This window comes from Xiphophorus couchianus, chromosome 9 (assembly GCF_001444195.1).
Source record: "Xiphophorus couchianus chromosome 9, X_couchianus-1.0, whole genome shotgun sequence".
Taxonomy (NCBI): Eukaryota; Metazoa; Chordata; class Actinopteri; order Cyprinodontiformes; family Poeciliidae; genus Xiphophorus; species Xiphophorus couchianus.
Genome location: NC_040236.1, coordinates 25,495,768 through 25,518,437, shown reverse-complemented (window position 1 = coordinate 25,518,437; position 22,670 = coordinate 25,495,768). Strand labels below are relative to the sequence as shown.

At 38.8% G+C, this 22,670-nt stretch overlaps 1 protein-coding gene across 4 annotated transcripts in view; it reads right to left on the bottom strand.

Moving 5' to 3' along the window:
• tbl1xr1a (TBL1X/Y related 1a) overlaps positions 1 to 22,670 on the bottom strand; it is a 46,124-nt gene that overhangs the window by 4,862 nt on the left and 18,592 nt on the right. For 2 of the 4 annotated variants that reach the window (XM_028027066.1, XM_028027067.1), the window contains exons 2-13: positions 19,371 to 19,439; positions 5,941 to 6,098; positions 3,259 to 3,360; positions 2,475 to 2,620; positions 2,139 to 2,364; positions 1,929 to 2,061; positions 1,704 to 1,845; positions 926 to 989; positions 641 to 738; positions 507 to 567; positions 301 to 422; positions 125 to 199 (exon numbers count right to left, since the gene is read on the bottom strand). In XM_028027066.1, coding sequence (XP_027882867.1) covers positions 125 to 199; positions 301 to 422; positions 507 to 567; positions 641 to 738; positions 926 to 989; positions 1,704 to 1,845; positions 1,929 to 2,061; positions 2,139 to 2,364; positions 2,475 to 2,620; positions 3,259 to 3,316 — 1,125 coding nt within the window. In that variant the 5' untranslated portion in view covers positions 3,317 to 3,360; positions 5,941 to 6,098; positions 19,371 to 19,439. The remainder of the gene's footprint in view (positions 1 to 124; positions 200 to 300; positions 423 to 506; positions 568 to 640; positions 739 to 925; positions 990 to 1,703; positions 1,846 to 1,928; positions 2,062 to 2,138; positions 2,365 to 2,474; positions 2,621 to 3,258; positions 3,361 to 5,940; positions 6,099 to 19,370; positions 19,440 to 22,670) is intronic. The other 2 variants (XM_028027063.1, XM_028027064.1) reach the window with 1 other exon arrangement.

The window sequence follows — 22,670 nt, the reverse complement described above, 5'->3', positions numbered from 1 at the left end:
ATGTATAGTATGCGTTTGGAATGCTTTTGTTAGTGGATATGCTGTTGCCCATGGCAACTGGGGTGCTCAGGCTTTAGGGATGAAAAACTTGTGCTTTATGTGGAACGGAGACGATATGTTTTACCTTCAACGTCATATCATCTGAACAGGATGCTAACAGGTTCCCCGTAGGGTCCCACTTGATTGCATTAACTTCATTCTGCAGAGAGAGAGAGAAATGAGGACATGTAGAAACAGAATAACATCGGTTTCAACATGTATGATTTAAAACCACAGAGTATCTGCCTCCACGTCACTCACTGAGTGTCCCTGGAATGTCTTAATAGGCCGGTCTTGTCCCAGTTTACAGACGTGGATGCACATGTCCGTACTACAGGAAGCAAACGTGTTGTTGCTCTGCCAGTCCACATCCAGAGCTGGAGCTGTGGGAGACGGACAGCAGGATGTTGGCGAGTTCAACGAGATCCCAACAATCCCTATACAACCCATAGGAGACCCTGCTGTACCTGAATGGAAGGGGAACTGCTGCTTGGCCTCTCCTGTGTGAGCGTCCCATATGATCGTAGTCTGTAGGAACAGATGGAGGGATGAATCTGTGTGTCAGAGTCTAGACGTTATCGGCTTCTCATCATGTGCTTACCTTGTCTACTCCTGCACTCAGGATAAAGTTGCCTTTCTTATTCCACTTCAGGGCAAAAATGGGGCCTTTGTGTTGCCCCAGGGTGCTGGCTAGATTACCTGCAAGACGACAACAAAAGCTGATGTCAGCTGACACTGAGATGTTACATAATGCTGCCAGTAGATGGCAGTAAATAGGAGAAATAGCAATGAGATGATGATGAGTTATTACAGAATCCAGGGACATGATGATGAAAACTAGCTGATTATGAACAAACATTTTTCATTTCCATCAAAGCCATCTCACCGTCTTTTGTCCATATTCTGGCAAAGCCGTCATATGAGCCTGTGGCCAGCAGGGTGCCCTCGCTCTGCAACACAAACACAAACATTACTGATGCAAGCAGAGCTGCAGATTCATGCTCAACTTATTAACCAACATCTGTCTGGAAAAACAAAAACCGACATCCATACTGCTGATGCTGAGTCACCATGGTAACCTGCCTAATGCTCCATGACAACGTGGTGTGTGTCGGTGTGCATTTAGAAAAATGAGATGATGTTCATGTGTTGTGTCCATTCCTGTTCCAGAGGAAGTTTCAGTAAAGTGACAGTGATCTATTCCTCATCAACGCATACCAAGTGTTGAAACTTTTATTTTAGCTATCTGTCATTTTATGATGTCACTCCCTCATCAGGGGAGTGACATCCCTTCAGTGTCAGAAAATTCTTAAAAAATACTTTAAAAGTCATTTTTATATACACAGTATTTTAATAACTGAAAGTAACAGTTACATGACTGGAGGGTTGTAACAATTCATCAGATTAATTGTGTTTACTTAATTATTGAAATAATTGTTAACTAATTTAGTAATTGATTAGATGTTAACCAAAATAACCAAAGACCAAAATATCCTGTCAGCTAAGAGAGCAACACACTCAAAGCTAAACTGTCTAAAACGTTAAAGACAAAACATCTTCTGTCTGTAAATCTGTCCTACCCAGAATTGCTCTGGTTGGTTAAATGATCTGGTCTGAAGGCAGCGGCTTTAATTGGACCTCACAGCTTGTTGGTATGAACTCACGTTCCAGTCCAGCGAGGTGACGTCTTTGTTGCTGGGGACGTCCTGTCCTCCTTCTCTGATGCAGTGCCTCAGGACCAGCTGTGTGGAGCTGCTGGTGCTGTTTTCACTCAGGTTCCAGATACGAGCCGTCGAATCCCCAGACCTAGACAGACACACACACATACACACGTTACATCTTCCAGATTCTAGCTGATGCATACTGTGTGTAGGGGAAGAGGAACTGACCCAGACGCCAGCAGGTCGCTCACTGGATTCCAGGCACAGATAAACACCTCTGACTCATGGCCCCTTAGGACCATGGCCTTGTTCTGAGGGATCTCCACATCTCCATCCACCTCCATCAGATCCGAGTGGTTGTCTGTGGACACAGTTGGACTTGTCACACACCCAACAGATGTGGGCCGTGGCTTTGCTAACCAGAGAGCTCCTACTCACTAGCTAAGGCGTGGGCTCCGTTCTCCTCGCCGTTGGCAGTGTTCTCTCCGTTCTTGGCGTTGCCGGCTATGCTGCCCCCTGCGGCCGACGCCGGCGCCGAGGCTGCAGCCTGCTGTTGGGCCATTTTGTCCCGGTACGCCTGCTGCCTCGTCTGGACCACGTCTGGCATCACTGCGTCGATGAGCGACAGAGACTCGATGGGTCGACCGTCAAATAACGTGCCGTCCTGCGGAGTGAGACAGGAGAGGACAGAGACAGGAAGTGAGAGCTGAACAAAGATGGAGCGCTCCGCAGCAGGACCAGGTGTAGCATGAAGGGGAGGGGCTTGTTTCCCACCTCGTTGATGCTGACTTCAGCCTCCACATACTGCAGGCCCTTCTGGATGATGCTGATGAGGGCAGCAGGGGGCACCAGAGCTCCGTTGATGTTGGACTGGCTGATGTGGCTCTCTATGCCGAATGTAAATGCAGAGTGGGAGAACCCTGACAAACAGGAGCACAACAGAGGGTGTTTAACAGCATCGCCATGGAAACCAAGGCTCCCAGAGAAAACAGAACCCATTATTAAAGTTTTTTTAACTTAGGTTTTGAAGATTGAATGATAAAAAGTTACTTCATCTTTCAGTGTGTCTTGTTTTGACTTTTATTGTGACAAACATGAAGTACACCCATGTTTATCTAACAGAGAATTTATTGTGAAGATGAAATATGCAAATATTTAAGAATGGTAAATATTTCTGGCTACAACTAATTAGTTTAATGACTGGCTGGGTGATCAGTGGATTCTCAGAAGTAAATTTATAAAATTCTATCACTTTTGGTCGACACTAAAGCTTTGTTCCAGATTTTATGTTGAGTCACCAAATGATGGCCAAGAAGAAATAAAATGAAAACAACGCCGATTAGAAATGAAGCTCTGGAATCAAACCTGGAACACTGAACAGCTGAACTAAAAGCCTCTGTGTGGTTTCCTTCCTGCCTTTGCTCTTTTCTAACCCACATTCACAGTGTTTGGTAAACAGCTTGTGTAAATAACGTTTGTAAGGTGACAAGGTGTCACGTCTGAATGTAAAGTAGTGGAAGAGCCTATCAGATTCTTTGGTGGAAGTGGGGATGGATACCTGATTCCTGTAGGTATCTGTAGACCAGGAAGTTGACCTCATCGCTGCTAATGCTCATTTTTAATCCAGTTACACCATGAGGTCAGCACACACACTTCTAGCCTGGAACACAGAGAGGAGCATCATCAGTGGCAGGGAAATAAACTCACACAGTTTATTATATTGGGCTCATGAAAATGAGATGTTTATGGAACAAAACATTTTTTTAATATGACTAATCAGTATGGTCTATTAATAATTTCAATCAAATGCGAAGTGCAATTCAGACTCAAAAATAAAACTAACAGTCATTTGGATGTGAGGCAGACAATACAATTCTGACCCCATTATCATCAGAGGCTAACTGTTAGCCAGTTACAGCTTATGAACCATTCACATCTGATTGCATCTGATTTGAATTGAAGTTGGCGCTTTAGCACTAGCTTCTGCTAAATACTGTGTTGGTGTAACACGTTAGCGTTAGCAGAATGATTGATGCTTGAAGATTAGCGCAGCAAACCTTTTAGTTAACGGTACCCACCATTGCCTTTTTATTATTTGCTACCGCTATGTCTTCCAAGTAAACTAAGGCAACAATCATGTTGCTTTAGCAAACATGTAACAGGACAATGCTGTTCAATGATTGTCGGTAGAACAGGAGTCACTGATAAACTCACAGATCTTATTTCCACCTGTTGCCAACATATAATACCTGGAAAATGAACAATGTGTTATTCTGGGGTTAATGACAGAGTGCAGTGCCATCAGAACTTGAGCCGGCTGTTTCTGGAAGCAGTCGGGGTCATGGTGATGTTAAACCTGAGCCACGTTTCTCAGCTATCGCTACACTTCCACTGTGTTCTCTGAGAAAATACCTGCCAAACAAGTTGAAAGGTCAAACTCTGCTTCTTCCTTCAATCACAAGAAAGGTTTACACACATGTATTATCCAAGGCCCGGCTCAGGCTGGCTGCCGCAGCGTTAGTCCAGTGTGGCTTCGGTGAATGTGATCACAGTTACCTAGAGATCTTTGTGTCTCCACCAGTGACTATACCAGAACAAAAACTAAAGAATTCTCTGACAACACACACCTGCTGTCAGACTTGAAGGGAAAATGCTTTGTTCCTACATCCTATAAACATCTCAACAAATTTATTTCAGTCAGACTGATGGAATCACAGAAAGTGAACCCTGGTTTGTTTAAACAATAAACAATAAGTGCGGTTTATGGTTAAAGACAACAGCCACCACATTAACCCTGTGAAGGTCCTGTTGGTCTTTGTGATTTTTTTTCCCAAAGTACTGTAACAAAAAAAGAAAACCAAGTGTCCTGCTTGCTCTTTGATATAGGTAGAATTTGTAGTGTATTTCTAAACATAAAAACATTAACCTGATGGTTCAGTATTTCACCTACCAATAAGAAATCCAAGCCAGTAAAGTAATATTAAATTTGATTTCTGGTTAATTCTTTACGCTGGGTCAAACTTCCAATGTTTTTGAAGCTTTTAGCATTTTCTATGTAATAAATCAAAATATTTGGGAAAAGATCAGGAAAATACAGTATAAATGAGTAATTCAACAGTTGGTTACTCTTCATTGATGACCTAAAGTGGTGAATGAAGCAGCAGCACAAAAAAGGGTTGAATTCAGGATACACACCATGTGAAATGACAGAGCATTAGTGTGTTTGTGTCGTTACTGTTGCTAATTTTAAGAATAGGACGTGTTGACTTAATACTGTGACTGTTACAGAGACAGCACCTTCACAGGAGAATAAAGCTGCCAATGCTGATCTGTGGACTCTGTATAACCCCCAGGACATCAAAGGAGAAAAGGTTATGTGTGTTTCTCTGACATGTTGGCTCAGCAGTGCCTACAGATCTGCAGCATGGACCATTGGTGGAAAGTGAGATTTAACTGTGTTCTCTGTATTAAAAGCATGGCAGGCGACCTGGCTTTACTGTGAGTGAATATACCTTTGTGAGCAAAGAATAACGTGCGGTGTGTGTGTGTGTGTTTACATCTCAAACAATACATGTTCAGGCTTTGCTCTGTGTCTGCTCTTGCAACTTTGATAAAGTTAAAGTAATTTAATCACACCAGCAGTCAATTAGACAGGTTTTTTTTAACCAGTGTATTCCCTGGATCCACTGGCTGATTACTTTATTAGGATTTAACTGAAGTCCAAAAATGCATATTTCTTTTAATTATGTTGTACTGTCTATAGTTGGTGTTTAACTATTGCAAACAATTGCCAAGTTTAACATTTCTAATACAAAAACGCAGTAGACAGCTGGTGGACTTCACTGGTGCTCCTACCACCAGGCTGAGCTAGATTTCTGGGTACACCCTCCATCTACTGGCCTTTAAGAAATTAATTAAAGTAACTAGTAGTAAATAATATAGAAAACACAGACTGATGTTTACAGTCGCTGTGCTGACCACTGTTATCAGTTGCTAAAGATAGTTTTAAAAGAGTTAATTTTGTAACAATTGTCTCTGTGTCAGGACACTTAAAACTTGTTTCACAGTAATTGCGTTTTCACACATGGAGTGAAATCGCCTCTGAGCCTGATGTAAATATTTTATGACCCCTCCTGGCAGCAAGGCTACATGAAAACTGTTCTCACATCTTTGTTACAACAGATAACAGAATAAAACAATCCTAACTGGCTAAATCTCTATCATCTGATTAAAGTCTTACAAGAATATTGTGGGTAGGTCCCTCTTCACAAGGAGATCAGAAGAGGCGCAAGGCAAAGATATCAGCGTTTTTTAACACTCATGGTCTCAGAGTGCCGCAAATGTCATGGTTGGACAGCGGGGACGAGTTGTCCCATCAGACTAGTAGTCCTTCAGTTTCTGAAACCACACAAAGAAAACCTTGTAAAAGAGCAAACAAGTCAGTGCAGTTCAAATGATCTTGTCTCTTTAGACCGCTGGAGGGTTAAATGTGTCAAGTTTTGGCAGCAGATTGCAGTCTTGTAAGTAGCAGGAGGACTAACTGTTTTTACTGTTGTTAGCAAAAAATAGTAGGGATGCACTGATTGAAGTTTTCTGGTCAATCACCGTTATTAAAACCTGACATGTTTCAATGCTTGTTTTACATATTTAAAAATAAATAAATTAAAAGCACATAAAAGCAATAAACATCTTTAAAATTAACACCAAGAAATGAACTGTAATGTAAAGAATCTGCCCCACAGATTTGAAAGCCCCCTTTAGCAGCAGCAGCAGAATGTTATAATTAGATCCAGGCTTTGTGTAGCCATCCAGCAGCTATTTTTAAACGACCATTTTTCGGTTCCCCGTCCTCGACCCAGTTTGAGCTGCAGAGACCGTTCAGGCAGTGATAACTTCAAAGCTGTAGTCAGCAGCGCTGTCTGTGGAACACTGAAACTTTGTAAACAACAAGCTGCATTTCCCTTCGCTACAGTGGCGCTGTGGAGCCACAAACTGCAGAAGCTGCCGCTCTGATCACAGCATGGGGACAGTGGTGAGAGGGGAATCTCTGTCTTTGCATCCCAACCCCCTCCTCTCCTCTCCTCTCTCTGAGACAACTGCCAGCAGCAAACTAGTGAGTACAATTCAATCCAGCCCTACTTCTGGAGCCACACAAAGACCGATCCATCAGCAGAAGGAGGAGGAGGACCAGGACATGTTCCAACACTTGATAAAGAACAACAGAAGATATGAAATGACTACATTCAAAACCAATTCTGAAAGAGGTCATGTATGTTCTTACTGAGCTGAAACTTAAAATTTTACCTAGCGAGTCTAGAAATTTGTTATAGAACATAAGTGGCCTAGAAGGAGTCTGTAAATAAACTGGCTTATGAATGCACTGCACCTCAGTGGCTTTTATTATGCTTTATTTTCCACACTGTGTTTATCTGAACCATGTTATCACAATAACAGAAGTTCACTTTTCTGTGAAATGTAAAAATCACATGTAACCTGACATGGTTAATGACCATTTTGCTTTATTGCCTATTAAAGAAAATCTTAGGAACTGATGTCCTGACAGAGTGCTTAAAGGTGTTTTCACACCTTATAGTCCGGTAGACTGGGTTTGATTGGCGACCAAAATAGTAAAATTTTCAGCTGGTGTGGTTTGCCTTCACATTGCACTGTGTCAAATTCCAAACTAATTGAAAAACCTGTTCCTTCCATTGCCTCTGGTAGCGCTGCACTAAGAACTGCTGAAGGAAACAACATAAAAACCTATGAAGAAGACCAGCAGTTTCCTGCTTCCCAAAATGTAAATAAAAATGGCACAGCATCAGCTTCTAGCAGTTGAAGGATGTCTTCATTGATATACATTACAATGAAGAAATGATAGGCTTTCAGTGACACTAGTGACAGTCCTGCAGGCGCCATTACTATGGATTGAGTCATGTTGACTGTTCCAATGCAGGATGAACAGGAATCTGTCACAAAAGTGGTCATAGTGCCCTAATTTCTTACCCAATTTGTTTTAAATATGGTTTAAGTTAAAGCTGAGAAATTTGCTGATGTTTTGATATGTAAAGTTTGTTTTTTTCCAGAATACAAATCTATAAACGGTTTTGTTTCTGCCAGTCCTGCAAGACGAAAAAGAGAACTAAGCAAATCATCATTTATATTCGTCAATAATTTAATTTTACATAATTTCCACTGTTAAAATTAGTTTGTTAAAATTTAACAAACTACGACTCCTATGCTTTATGAAATATTTTCTCCTATATGACTGTTATGCATATCACCACGTTCTAAAAACAAACAAAGAAATGTTTGTGTAATTTATTCAAGTTTTAGAAATGACAGCGGCTGCAGCAAAGAAAATAAAGGAATAAACAGGTTTAAAACAACTTTAACCACTTCTATTCTGCTTTTCTAATTCGCACCCCTTAAAATAATGGTTTCCTAGCATGTTGCTTTGTTTTCAAACAACAGAGTTGAATTAATTAATTTACAACATTAATTGTGACTGAAAAACCCTTTTAGTTTGACATTTTTGTAGAATTACAAACTGTAAACCCATGCCATCATACTGAATACTAATGTTTTACTAAGGTTTTTCTGCCTGAATCTATCAGTTACCTGATAGAGGTACTGTAGGTCCCTCCTTAAGAATATCTTCATGCATTATTTGAAGGGTGTTGTGCAACATTTACCAAACGCATCAGTGACGAAGCCTGAGAGAGTTCATCTCATTCATCACACCGGCAGACATTTGCTTTAAGGGGAAACAATTAATAACCCAGCAATTTGTAGAAAAATATATTCTAAATTTAATAAATTTTAATACAATTGAAATTGCAGTGACAAGATACAGTTGCACAAGCTCCATAAAATTCCAAAAATTCCATCTACGATTAACATGATTTTCTCTGATGTGATCAGAATCGATAAAGACTTTACCTGAGGTCGTCAGGGCACACCGTCCTTCATGTTTTAAATTGGCCCATGGTCCAGGACTACGTCTTTAATAAATGAAGCTTGCTCATGCAGGGAAACACCTAAAACATGAAGGACCAGAGAATCCAGTAGCCTAAACCAACTCTATACTGTTCATGTGGTCTTTAGGGTACTCAGGATTAAAAAAAAAACTTCAACAGAGCAACTGATAGACTAAATGCTTGCAAGCCCTGTAGGAAAATATTTCCATAAATTGAATTAACAATAATAAATCTACAGATGAACCGATTGAAAGTTTCTGACAGATCAGTAATCTTTAAAAAGTATGACCTGATTCTGATTTTGGACGATACCGATTAACGAGTTGCTAAGTTGGCAGACGCAGGGTGTCTATTGTTAACTGTAAATGTGCAGACATGACCTGGTGGGCGTGTCTGTCAGTCAGCAGAGCAACAGGAGACAGTGACTGAATTTCAGACCTTTGTTGAGGTAAAAATAAGATCAGTCGATCAGATCGGTTTCACATGCAAGTACCAGCTGATCACCGATGTCAGAAAATTAAAGAAAGCTGGACCGGTTCATCTGTGAATCCCTCGTTAAAGTATGATAGTGAATGAACTTTCCTGATCATTAATGGTGAAGAAAGAAAAAGTCACTGAGCAGTTTGCAGTTGTATTAGTGAGGTTGAATTTTTAACATTATTTGAAAAGGAAGACAAAATGATACAATTTCAAAGCTTTTACAACTTATTGTGGGATTAGTGAGACCAACTGGCATTAGCCAAGGCTAAAATGGCAAACTCAAACAGCAGTGACAATAAATTTTCTAAAGAAAAAGCAGATCATACTTTAACTGACTTATCTGACAGGTTTCGCACTTTTGAACACAAAGGATAAAGTCAGCCATAGTTCCTGTCTGCTGTTGTCCTCATCTTGCTCTGTGCTGATATGAATAACTAACTCTGACTAGTTTCCACTGAGTTTAAATGCTCGATCTAAAGGATATGTCTCTCATTAAGGTGGATTCAACGGCTGGCTTGTTTGATCAAACTTAGAAGAATTTATTTTCTGCTCCGAGTCAATAGTCCTCAAACTGAGGAGTGGTGCATTCCTCTCTGTAGTAGAACCCCACAAAAACTGATTGGTGCTATTTACAGCTTTTGACTGAAGCCTGATGGTTTGGATCCAGTTTTAACGAGAGAAATTTATGTCTCTCTTGCCAAACCAATTCCAAACTGAAACCACACATTACCAATTAATAATGGTGATTTTGATTCAAACCACAGAAAACCTTGAATGTTCTTTCCCAAACATGGCTACATGTCATCATGTGGAGCTCTTGGAGAACGCTCCTGGTTGTGTTGGTGGCACTGTTCTTCTTTTGGCCGTTGTTCTTGAAAAACAATATAAACATCTGCTGTGGTGAAGTGATCCGAAATTTTAAAGATGTACCTGTATAATGTAAGGTAGTGCTTTTTATATGTTTGGTGACTTTTATTCAGCTTTCAAATATTGCTCATTAAAATTACGCCAGTGTAGGACTGATGGGGTAAAACAGCATTAGAATTTTGTATTTCCCATAAATTAATTTGATAATTGACCAAAGAGCATTTCCGAAAAAAACTTTTTAATTTCGGAAATTTCACCAAATGTACAGAACAACTGGTATTTGATAAATATAATCTATATAATATGGAGTATGTTGTGTTTTTAAGCGTTTTTTTAAAGCGAATTTAAGGGATTCTATTAAGATTTTCCTGTTTTTTTTTTGTTTTTTTTTTTTACTAAAATTAGGAAGATAGAGCACATCACCACAGTTCTAAAGTCCTTCCACTGGCTCCCTGGAGCTCATAGAATAGACTTTAAAATCCTGTTAGTTTATAAATCACTGAACAGTTTAGCACCACAAAACATTAAAGATCTGCTGTTGTATCAACCTTCCAGACCTCTCTGGTCTTCTGGTTCTGGTTTGCATCTCCAGAACCAAACATGGAGGATCAGCATTCAGCTTCTGTGCTCCACAAATCTGGAACAAAACTGCAAAGCAGCCAAAACAGAGATTAAATATAAACTAAAAACCCACCTGCTTTTGAAACATCATAAATAAAACATTAATCAATATTCTGTCTGCTCTGTAACGATGGCACTTTATAATTGAGGACTGTGTGTTCTACAACTTTGTATTTTTTTGTTTTTTTATGATGTTTGATGTTATGATGAATTTTGAACTGCCATGTTGCTGAAATGTGTTATGCAAATAAACTTGATTGGTTGATTGATCAAGTTGACCACAGGGTTTGTAATTAAATAACTGCAATAAATAACAAACCATTGACAAGATAAGCAACTTTTTCAATTCTAAAACATTTCCTGCTGCTAAATTACTGAATAAATAATAATGTTGGGCGACTAGACGAGAGCATAGAAGACCGGCGATAGGCTGTGCCTGTGCCATTCACCATTTGTTTTTTTAAGAGTGATTTTTTAAATTTATGTTACTTTCTTAATTACAGTAATAATGCTTGATTGACACCAAAAGAAACAACTCACGGAAAAAACAGCTAATGCCATTTTTAATGGGCCATACAAATTCGTTCCAGCTATAAGCAACATTTTTATTTTCCCCAGAGTCCCTTCTAGTGCAACAGCGATTTATTTACTAAACCTGGATCAGAAAGCTTAGTATCCTGAATTCAGAAAATACATGTATTTAAATAATAACTGCAAGGACAAAGCCAATTCTAAATCAGATTCAAAGCGTAACAGAGCAGCTTTTTTTTTCCAACTTCAAGCCTCATGGTGTTAACGTGGGCATGAAGAATAAGACTGAAAAAATAAAGATATAAAATAAACATTGCTTAAAAACAGAGAAGTAAGTTGCAGTTCAATAAGCTCATTACCATTACGGTCTGAAAAATATATTTCTTATTAGTATTATTTGTGGCCAAACATGCTTTATTAGCAATATCATTTTACCTTTTATCTAAAAAAAAAAAATTCCTGAATATTTATTTCCTTTAGATTTTTTCGTGTCATGAGCCACTGTGTTTTATTTCAATTATGTTCTTGTCCTTATGTACCTTGTTTCGGTACCTAAACACAACATTGGAAAAAGAGTGAGATTTTCCACGCTTGTCCTGAAGGCAGCAAGAGGGTCACGACGTCAGGAACTGACTGGTTCAGCAAGCAAAGAAAGCATGACCGGTAGAAAATACTCAAATGTACGGCTCCACTTTTCAAAATGCGATGCAAATGCTCATTGAAATATTTGCAACGCGAAGTACAAGGCCAGCGGTGGAAACACGTCTAGTTTGAGAAAACACCTGGCCAAGCACAAGATTTTTTTAAGACTGAAGAGTGCACAATTTTTGACAGTCTCAGACATACAACTCCTTCAGTAGCCTCCGTTAGCACGCCTGCACATGTCAGCGACTGAATCTGTAGCCAGCAACATGGATCAACAAATGTTTAATACATTTGGTGATGGCAACAGCTACATTTACGATGCAAGTGAGGAGAAATGACAAATAGAAATACACGGATTTTAATTTGTGCAATAAGACAAAACACTCAGTGTCACAAACAGATACAGCAGTTCCATTTAGAGCGCTGACCCAGGCCAAGAACACTTAAAGTGACTGAACAAAACCCACAAAAATATTTCTAATGGCAATCAAACTAAAACTGGAACCTACATGACGTTCACCCCACTCCCGGCTTCTGTAGAGTTCCTGGTCTCTTTATGTCACAGATTGTATTGGCAGGGTTCACCCTGCCTCGCATGCCCCATTTGGGGTCAACAAGGAGAAGTGTGTGTCAGTGACAGATGGTGGCACGCAGGCTGTGCCAGCAAGGCTCACTTGATGAGCAGTTAAACCTGCTCTGCATGCTGCAGGTTAGCTGAGGCACAGCCACTCATTCACACATGATTTCCTCACACTGAGCTAGCTTATATTAGCAGTCACTTTAGCCATCTCTTCAAAAAGGTTACAGAAAAACAAGTCGTGGGGCTGCTCTGGAATTTCCTGATGAGACTTTCAATAACAGAAAGAAAGAAAAAAAATGGAGATTTTCATTATATCAAAGCTTTGATGAATGAGCTTTTATTCCACCAATGAGCTACTCACAGTTGTAAAAGTAATAAATTATACGCACACTATACGGTCTTAAGAGTTGTCAGCCGATTGTCGGCCCATTTTCAAAATCTGAGAGGCCACACATTAGCCGACAGAAATCCTAAGTATAATGGTTTGATCGAGTTCGATCGTGCTGTGTGGTTTCCAACAATGGGCACAAAATAATGGCTACAAGTCCAGAGAACTAATTTTAAAACCAAGCATTAATCAATGATTTACTACAATCTACCTGCTGTGCATGTGGCTAGTGTCAGTCCTGACTGAATGAAAATCATTATAACCTATTTATAGCAATTTCGCTGAAACTCCTCCCCTTGTCCTTTCTATATTCTTGGCACGAAATGTTGAATAAACATTAATGTTTTTTGCACATATCTCCAATGTCGGCTGTGTCAGCTGTTTGGGATTCCCCTCCACGCCTTCCCTCAGAAAGCGCGAATCCGGGCTTTCTGATTGGCTACCTGTCACATTCAACAAGCTGCATTAACCTCCCATTCTGGGAAAACCCCTGATTTAGATCGGCGCGGCCACAGTGATCTACCGTAACACACCACACACTACATGATGATCGGTTACGAAATCGCAAAGGACAATCTTAGAACGTTGGGCGTTCTGAGATTGTCGTAAGGGGAAAATCTGGGCAAAAAATCATTTAGTGTGAACTGTTGCATCAGGTAGTCGGATGTGCCCATCGTCTCTATTTAAATCTAATTATTACTGAAGGGCAATATAGTATACAGACTTCACAATCTGCACTCTTTTTGTTGAATGCAGTATTTATTTCCACTTTGGCTTTATGTTGTTTAGTTTTTATTCAATTAAATTTTTTGTTAATGGAGACTGAGAAACCATTTTATTTTTACTTTTGGTTGTTTTGTTTATCAGTTCCAGTGTTAAGTGTTCTTTTGAAAATAAAGTATATATCTTTTGCAGGAAATCACATGCATTATTACGTCATTTTCATTAAACAGTGTAAAAAGGTCTTAAACAATATTATCGTTTATCACAATAATTTTTGAGACAATTAATCGCTCAACAAAATTTGTTATCGTGACAGGCCTAATTGTTGCCACAAATATACATCATAGCAACTGTCCAAAAGTAAAGTAAGTGAATATAGAGAGTAAAACTCATTCTTGCTCAGGACAGGATCCAGAACCAGACAGAATAATCGTCCAAACACGCAATAATTCAACCAGAAAAATTATGAAGAGAAGTCTACAGGAAGAAGACTTGTATATATTTAGTAATCTGCACATTCTGGAAATAATCTCATCCAAATATTGTAAAGGATTTCTAAAAACATGAAGTTAATCCTGGAGTTGCAGCAGTAAATGTTCCATCATTTTTGGCTCAAGAACAGAAACGTGAAATTAGTGACATCTGATCTCTTTATTCTAATGTTCATTTCCACACCCATTACATTTTTTCTAAAGGACATTTCAAAATATATATAGGTAATGGCTTAATTAATATTTTAGAGGAATAATTTTAAAGAAATAATTTAAATTTAAAATACGTAATTTTATAATTTAAAATTATTAAATTACTGTTACATTAATGAAGCCTTACACATATTTTTATCACAATTGATCAATATTTCTATCAGGCCCATGCATGTTAGAGAGCAGTCAGTTCTGCAACTAAACAGATTTTCATTACATTTTATGATAAAAGCAATATGACCACAGGGTTGACTGTTTTTAGCATCTTATATTAGCACGGCTGCGACAGACTGGCGACCTGTCCAGGGTGAACCCCGCCTCTCGCCTGGAACGTAGCTGGAGATAGGCACCAGCAACCCTCCCGACCCCATTAGGGACAAGGGTGAACAGAAAATGGATGGATGGATATTAGCACAGTTAGTATAATTAACTGTAAAAATTGATCCCTGTAGAGTGTACTCTATATTAACTCTGATATTTTCAACAGGTTGTCAAGATTTCTTCATCCAGAACGTTCCATGATATTGAGTCGGACTCTTGCTGCCGTACACTGAGTATCCTCGTTTTTATGGATGTCTAGTTTCCTGATGTGGCAGCCTAAACTAACAGCTGGCAGGGCTCTGTGGAAAATATGGACTTTATTACGTGTATTAAAGCAGTTTCAGCATGTCAAAGTTTATGATTTTTAAAGACCTTTTTAAATTAGGGATTCTGCTTCATTACAATTATGCATAGCAAAAATGGAGACATTTCTGGGGTCAGTTTATGGCTCTTGACAGAGGCTTTGTGCTTCTCATGTTCCCATTGCATATGGCTCAGTGGGAGCCTTAACCCTGTAGTGCCAAGTTTGAAAGTTGCTTTGCATGAACCCAGCCTCAGACAACAGGCGTGAGCAAGTGGCGAAAACGAACAAATAACTTTGTGCTCAAGTGAGGCGACATTTCTACCTGTCCAGTAGTTTCTTATAGAACTTGCACAATGAGGAAATAATCGTTTGCCCTTCTCCATGAGAATGGCCAAAAAGCACAATGAAGATGTGGACACACAACTCAAACTTTTGCCTGACAGCAAAGTTCTGTGAGAGAAAAAAAAACTGAATATGCAAGATTAAGTAGTCCCGTCAGCATTATTGTGAGTGTATGCCTCCAGGAAGCAATCGTTTTTCAACCCGGACTCTCTGGACGAAGCAAATAGCATAGGAAAAGGAGCATAGGACAGGCTAATTTAAGACTAACATACATCACACTAATGAATTTCATACTTTTTAAGGATGAATGGTCATCCCGTAAAATAGGGATGCACCAATATGAACATTTTGGCCAATATCAACATCCAAAATTGCTAAGACTTATAACCGGTATCTACCGAGGTTATACCACACCACTGACTTCTCTCCTTCAGCTATAATATCCACAATCCTGCGCTGCATTACTATCACATGCCCAAATGAAAACTACACGATCAATATCCTTCACCTCTACATTACCATACACAAATGGCAAGATGATGGAAATAAACATGGGTTCATTACTATTGGCTCATTATGTTAAAAAAAACATCAGCCTGTTCTGTTGTCAGTGCTGATATATCATATATTCCTATTATAAAATTTTAGTTTTGGAGTATTTTATCAAGTTGGGTCTTGCCACGTTTTCAATAATAGTTCCCTCTGTGAAGTAGATGGAAGAGCTCAGAGTGGTGGAAGCCAATACTCGATACAATTTGCTGGGTTTCCTTGGATAGAAACTTTTTCATCTTCTTTGAATAATTTAGTATAATGCCCTGTTTAATAACTAGGATCGATTGGAATGTATGTGTACCGTATTTTCCGCACTATAAGGCGCACCTAAAAACCTTCAATTTTCTCAAAAGCCGACAGTGCGCCTTATAATCCGGTGCGCCTCATATATGGACCAATATTGAGCCACAACAGGTCTCGCAACTACGGTAAGCAGCCGCCGACTTCATTTTCCCCCGTGGAAGAAGAAACGGGAAAGCAGACACCGACTTTATTTTCCCCGTAGAGGAAGAAACGGAGGAAAGCAGACGCCAACTTCATTTTCCCCGTAGAAGAAGAAACGGGAAAGCAGACGCCAACTTCATTTTCCCCGTAGAAGAAACGGGAAAGCAGACGCCAACTTCATTTTCCCCGTAGAAGAAGAAACGGGAAAGCAGCCGCCGATGCAGCCAGCGGTGCAGCTGGGTTTTGTGTAAAGACCCCAAAATGGGGTCTTTACGCTCTACTGTAGCGTCTATTCTATGCGCCTTATAATGCGGTGTGCCTTATATATGAAAAAAGTTTTAAAATAGGCCATTCATTGAAGGTGCGCCTTATAATGCGGTGCGCCTTATAGTGCGGAAAATACGGTAATTGAAGTACCTTGAGACCACATTTGTTGTGAATTGGTGCTATATAAATAAACTGAATTGAATTGAAGCTAACAAGATAGAGATATCTTGTGTGATTTAGCTTACTTTAAAAATGTAAAATAAACTGTTCTAATTCTACGGGTTTTGAGATGCACCGATCCGATATTAATATCTGTGTCAGATATTGAAAAATCTTCTAGCTTGGATATCGCTGACAATGTACCTGATCCATAAGGGCTGACCTATTCAATCTAATTCTATTTTTTGGGTTTCCAGCAAGAGTAACTGCTGGTGGAGCACCACCACAGCAAAATAAAAGTCCCACACCTTCAGAATTAAGTTTTTGTGTTGATCCCTTCTGTGTTAAAGCAATGTAAAAGCATATGTGATACACCATATATTTGCACACTGACATTTCATAGAGTTTAAAATGAAAGATATAGGGGGGCCTAGGGGCATTTGAGGACAGGGTGGGGGCTGGGGGAGAGGGGCGTGCCAATGTCACCCCCGCAAGATGCTGCCCTGAGTGGTTGCCCATATCGCCCACATCAGAAACCACCACTGCAGAAGCTAACAAGACAAAAGCTCTCAACTTTGTTGACAAATGGAGCAGAAGCTGAAAACTTCCAAAGATATATATTTCTAACTATAAGTCATACCTGTTAAGAGTATGTTGGGACGTTCAAGAGTGATTCAATTCTTTTGAACGGCTCTATGCCGTGACTCCAGTCTGTTTTTTACGACTTAGCTTGCTTATAATGCTCTGCACTCACATCAACAGGTATTATTATCTTTATTTCATTTTAAATAATTTAATGGAGAATGCAATAGATAAATACAACCAATGGAAATGAGGGGATGGTTTTTATATTTCATGGTGCTCAAGAGGATTTTTGTTTCTGTATTTTGCAATGTTTTAACAAATATTAATTCTCCCTCCTTTCCGTTTATTATTTTACATTATATTTAGCATTGCTAATTGCACTTTATGAACCATTTGACAGAAGGTTTGTTGCAGTTTATTTCTGCATGTTTGACTAAGGTAGTCAACCTATTGTTTATTATTAACGTTAAGTTAGTGGGAAGCCATTTCCCACTAGTTGGCTGTTCTACACTTGATTGGGCCAATTGAACAAATTAAAATTGGGTTGTTTGACCAAGCTTTGGAAGCTTTTGGTGGCTACCCAATATCCCAGATTATGCCCTTTGTTTTGTGTCGTTTTAACAGCTTTACTGTGGTAATCTGTTAATTATCCTAGCACACAGCAATAATCTATTTTCAGTAACACCGTGACAAACCAGAAGTGGTGTAACAGTCAAACAAACAGGAAGCCAGACGCAATCAGGTGACCATAAACAGATCTATTACGAGGCATTTCAGGATAAGAGGTTGTAAACCAGGTTATCTGTGGAAGCACCCAATCAGCTGCCAGAGCTGCATAATACTTTAATACAGACGGAAACAAATGTGCAAGACTGAGTTACGCAAACACTATTATGTAAATTTGGATAATTTCCAAAAAACACCATTACCTTCAATCATTATTATATCACCAACTTTAGCTGATTTTAAAATAAACTATGAGGTTGAAGGTGAAATACAAATAAAGCCTCCAAACAGGTATAAAGAATAAATAAAGAAATAAATAAAATAGCCTCCAGGTTCAGTCGCCCCATCCTAATTTGTTAATCTGTTCAGTATCACAAGTACTAATTTTAAACTTTTTTGTTCTATATGGTGCAAGTATGGAAAAGCCTGGCAGTTACAAACTGAAGCAAGGTTGGTCTGAAAAATTCCCATGTCAAACGGTTCCATTTTGTCTTGTCTGTTGCAACACGAGCAAAAAAAAGGCCCAAATTAAACAAAAGGACAAAACATCCAGCGTTAGGAACATTCCTCTACTTGGTAGCTTTAATTAGCCATCATGCTAATGTTTGCTTAGGTCATGGGCTCATTTTTTATTTGAACTAGCAGAAAAAGCTCAAAAATCTAATGTAAAACAGTAGAGGATAAACATTATTTTTCACAGTTATCTTGTAGCAGTTTGAAAGGACCACTTAATAAATGACAGCAGAATTTCAGAATGTAAAGTAAGAAATCAAACAGTGACTGTATTTCTAAACTGCTTTAGAGTAAAAAAAAAAAAAAAAAAGATTGTCAAACTTCCTCTCTGAAAGTCAAATTTACATAAAACGGAGGCAGGCCCATGAATCAGCAGCGAATTAGGAGTTTTGAAATGAATTACATACATTTTGTTATGTTACAACCTTATTCCAATTAATTTGATTTCATGCTTGGTGTTAGCTCTCTGACCTGCCCAGTCGACTATGGGACCTCATGTAGAAAGCTGTGTGCCTTTCCAAATCAAGTCCAATCAACTGAATTTACCACAGATTACCTCCATTTAAGCTGTGGAAAAAGCTCAATTTCAAGCTTCATGACAAAGGCTGTAAATATTTAGGTGAATGTGATTTCTTTGTTTTCTATTTTTAATAGATTTGTAAAAAAAAAAAAAAAATGCATTGTCATAAAGGGTTGTTTATGTGTACAATTTTGATTTAAGAAACTAATTTACAATTTGGAATAAGGCTGTACCATAAAATATTGGAAAGGTGAAGCACTGTGAATACTCTGTGGATGCCGTCATCCTGCACTGACCATATTTAACCAGTAAGCATGGAGGTCCCTCTATGAGAAGCACTGTTTACAGTAAACTAGCACACACTGGCCAACAGTAACACAGTAAACAGAGAGGTTTAACAGCCAGACCTGAGAGCACTCACCCCAGCAGTAAGTCTGTATGCACCACCACTATGATCAGTCAGTCAGGACTTGGACCATGGGCTCAGAACCTGCAGCAAAGACAAGGATCAACAGTTAGAGCAAACAAATATGGGTAATGGATGGATGCACTGAGCAAAGGGTTCTAGTTTTGAATTTTTTTTTTTTTACAGAAATATCAGCAAGAGGTTGCTGGAAATTAAGATATGGCTCCTCAACAGCGCAGCTAGACCCCACTCTATCTTACACAATTGAGGTTTTAATCTTATTTAAATGTGAAAATTTAAAATCTTACAATTTACCTTTGCTGAAAATATTAAATCAAATTTAGTAGCATTGACATTCTTAAACAAATATTAAATTAGTTTCTTATGTTCCGAGTAAAAATTTTAGCATTTACCCAAACCCTTCAAGGTCCGCCTTTAGGGGCTGCTTAGTTAATTTTTGCCTTGGGCCGGCTCTAAATGGGATCAGCATCACATTGTGTTTTTACCCCCAAAAATTTTGAATAGTATTTCTTTGTTTGTTCTTTTAAAGACTCTTTTAAAGACTGTTTTTAAGTGTAGGCAAATCGGGCTGTTGTAAACAATTATTTTAGTAATCATATTTTCTATCGACTATCCTGACGATTAATCGAGTAATTTCATTTAAAAAATTGTAAAGTAAATTTAATCATGATTCGTGATTTAATGTTTCATATTCCTGACCTGAAGAACAGCATAAATTCATTTCAACTGTCAAAATCATCCATCAAACTCAGTGGGCGGGGTTACTGGAAGACTCTGACGTCTGACTGCCTGCTTCAAACCGCAAGTCAAGACAATTTCTTCCAAGTTTGTTATGACTCTGGGTCAGTATTTTCACTGGAAATGTGGAAATAATGTCAATAAATTGTTGTAATTGATTTACTACAAACTCTGGGTGAGCAATTCCAGCCTCTATAGCTCTATATAGCTATGGTAATATATTAATTTCATTTTTAAAATGAAATTAATACATTTAATTGAGGCACTTCAAAATTATTTATTTAATGTTATTTCTGTATTTATTTTTGATTTTAATAAATTAATGACACTTAAATATTTATTTCATACACTGTTTTTTTGTAATTTGGCACTATTAACTCTCCATAGTAACAGAACAGGCTGATACAGAGAACGTTTGGAAATCAAAAACTTTAGCAACGATCAGCATTATCAAGAAGACATGCATGGAAACAACAGTTTTAGACAAGTTAACATAACAGTAGTTTGTTAACTTAATAGTTAACAAATAGTTTATCTTCACTCTTTATGTTGGGTAAAACTATTATTTGTAGAAAATGTAAAAAAAAAAAAAAAAAACATTGTCCCAGAAAACTCAGAGGCTGACACAGGCAGCAGCCATTGTGCCCGACTAGAAAGAAATATTGTTGCCGTCTGAAGCAGCACAGCTCAACGTCATCAAATGGAAAATCCTCACTCACTAATGGACTGACCTGAATGCTAAAATGCTTACAGTTCCAGCCAGCAGCACAGGGGTATTGAATGGTGTGACATCATGTCTGATTCTACCACAAAACCTATCTTCAGTCAAAATCTCTTGGATTTTATTCTCCATATTTGAAGAGTGAAAAATATGAAGCAACACTGTCCTGAGAATGCCTAAATGTCCACCAATCAGTGAAACCATGATCAAAGCCATGTAATTATTACAGACAATCTGAACATGCCGTTTTTTTCTGGCCTCCTCCCGCCTTGCTTCCCTGTATTCCCTGACCTGAATTCCCTCTGTACCGTCTTAGTCATTTTTTCCATTCATTCCTTCATCTTTCCCGCTCCTAGGTTTCCAGCCTTCAACAGTGTTGGCAGGCCTGCAGATAAAAGCCAGAAATACAGTTAACCACTCAGACGCCAGCGGGAGGAACCGGGTGTGGCTACAAATGCTTCTGTGTTTAAAGCTACAGTGTACTTGGTGGAGGACACAGCCCTGGCATGCCAGGAATGAGCTTTGTAAGTAGAATAAAGCTCTAAGATACTTAGCTCCAATCAAGACATCCGTGAGATCAGCCCAACAGTGGATGCTACAGAGGTACAATGACACACTACTAAGCCATATGGAACCATTCCAGATCTTACTGGCTGCGCATTTTCATAAAGAGAAGTCATGGTTTCCCCCAGTATAAAATAAGCCTGGCAGGCCAGGCTAATATAATGTGTCAGACATCAAGCAGCAACAGCGTGCAAGGCAATGTGTAGAGGCGCCAGTGGTGTGATTGGTCCGCGCTTTGTGACCTATTAAAATGCAACAACTATAAACCATATTTTAGAAATAATTCTGCTTCGCCAATGAAACGCTCAGAGCAACGGAGACCCTTGCAGTCCAACTTGTTAAAAAAAAATTTAAACAAATAAGCAATCTTTTTTTATTATTATTATAAAAACAAGCAACGCTTAGCCTGGCGAAGGCTTATAATACACTGGAGGAATCCCTGTACAAGTAAACAATATCAGCTTCATTTTACTGAAACAAAAGGTGCCGACTGAAATCTGTATTCTGACTGAGGAAGCAGTGAGTCACACTACCCTGTTTCCAAGGTTCTTTTCCTGGAATGCTGTTTGGTTTAGACCAAACATGTCCTCTGCTGTGGTGTCCAAATAATTCAGGCTGACTCATTTGTCAAAAGAACGGTTTTCTGTCTGCCATGTTTTAATCTGGCCTTCCTGGGGTTTTTTAAAGAGCTACCGTTTCCTCTTGTAGTCTCTTTCTGATTGTCCAGTCATGAACTTCCATATCAAGAGGAGCAAGAGACTGCTGTGTCCTGTGATAATATTTTAGGCTTTTGGGAAACTCCTAGCATCCTGCTTCCAGCATGAAGTTGCTTAGATTACCAGACCTCAGCATCAAATCCCTTATTAGAGTCATTAACTGCTACAATCTTCTTTCTGAATGAATCAGACAGTTCTCTCAATCTTACCGTGGTGTTCACTCTAACTTCATGATGACTTGTGCCAAACTAAATGAGGTTTAAACAGACCAAAACTGGATTATGATTAGGGGTGGAAATTTTTAGGTGCTTTACAATTTGATTACCATTCAGAAGGTGACCCTGGGATTACAAATCGATTATTTATGTGGCAACACAACCCACCCCTCAATCCTAAACATACAACAATGCTGCAGTCAAAACCTTTTAGATCAACAAAAAATATTATTTATGAGGGCAATAAAACAATTAGAATAATTCATTGTGAAACAGGAAACCTTAACTAAAAAAAAGCAGGTCCTTCTTTAGCTACTTAATTTTCCTTGAGAATCAATAA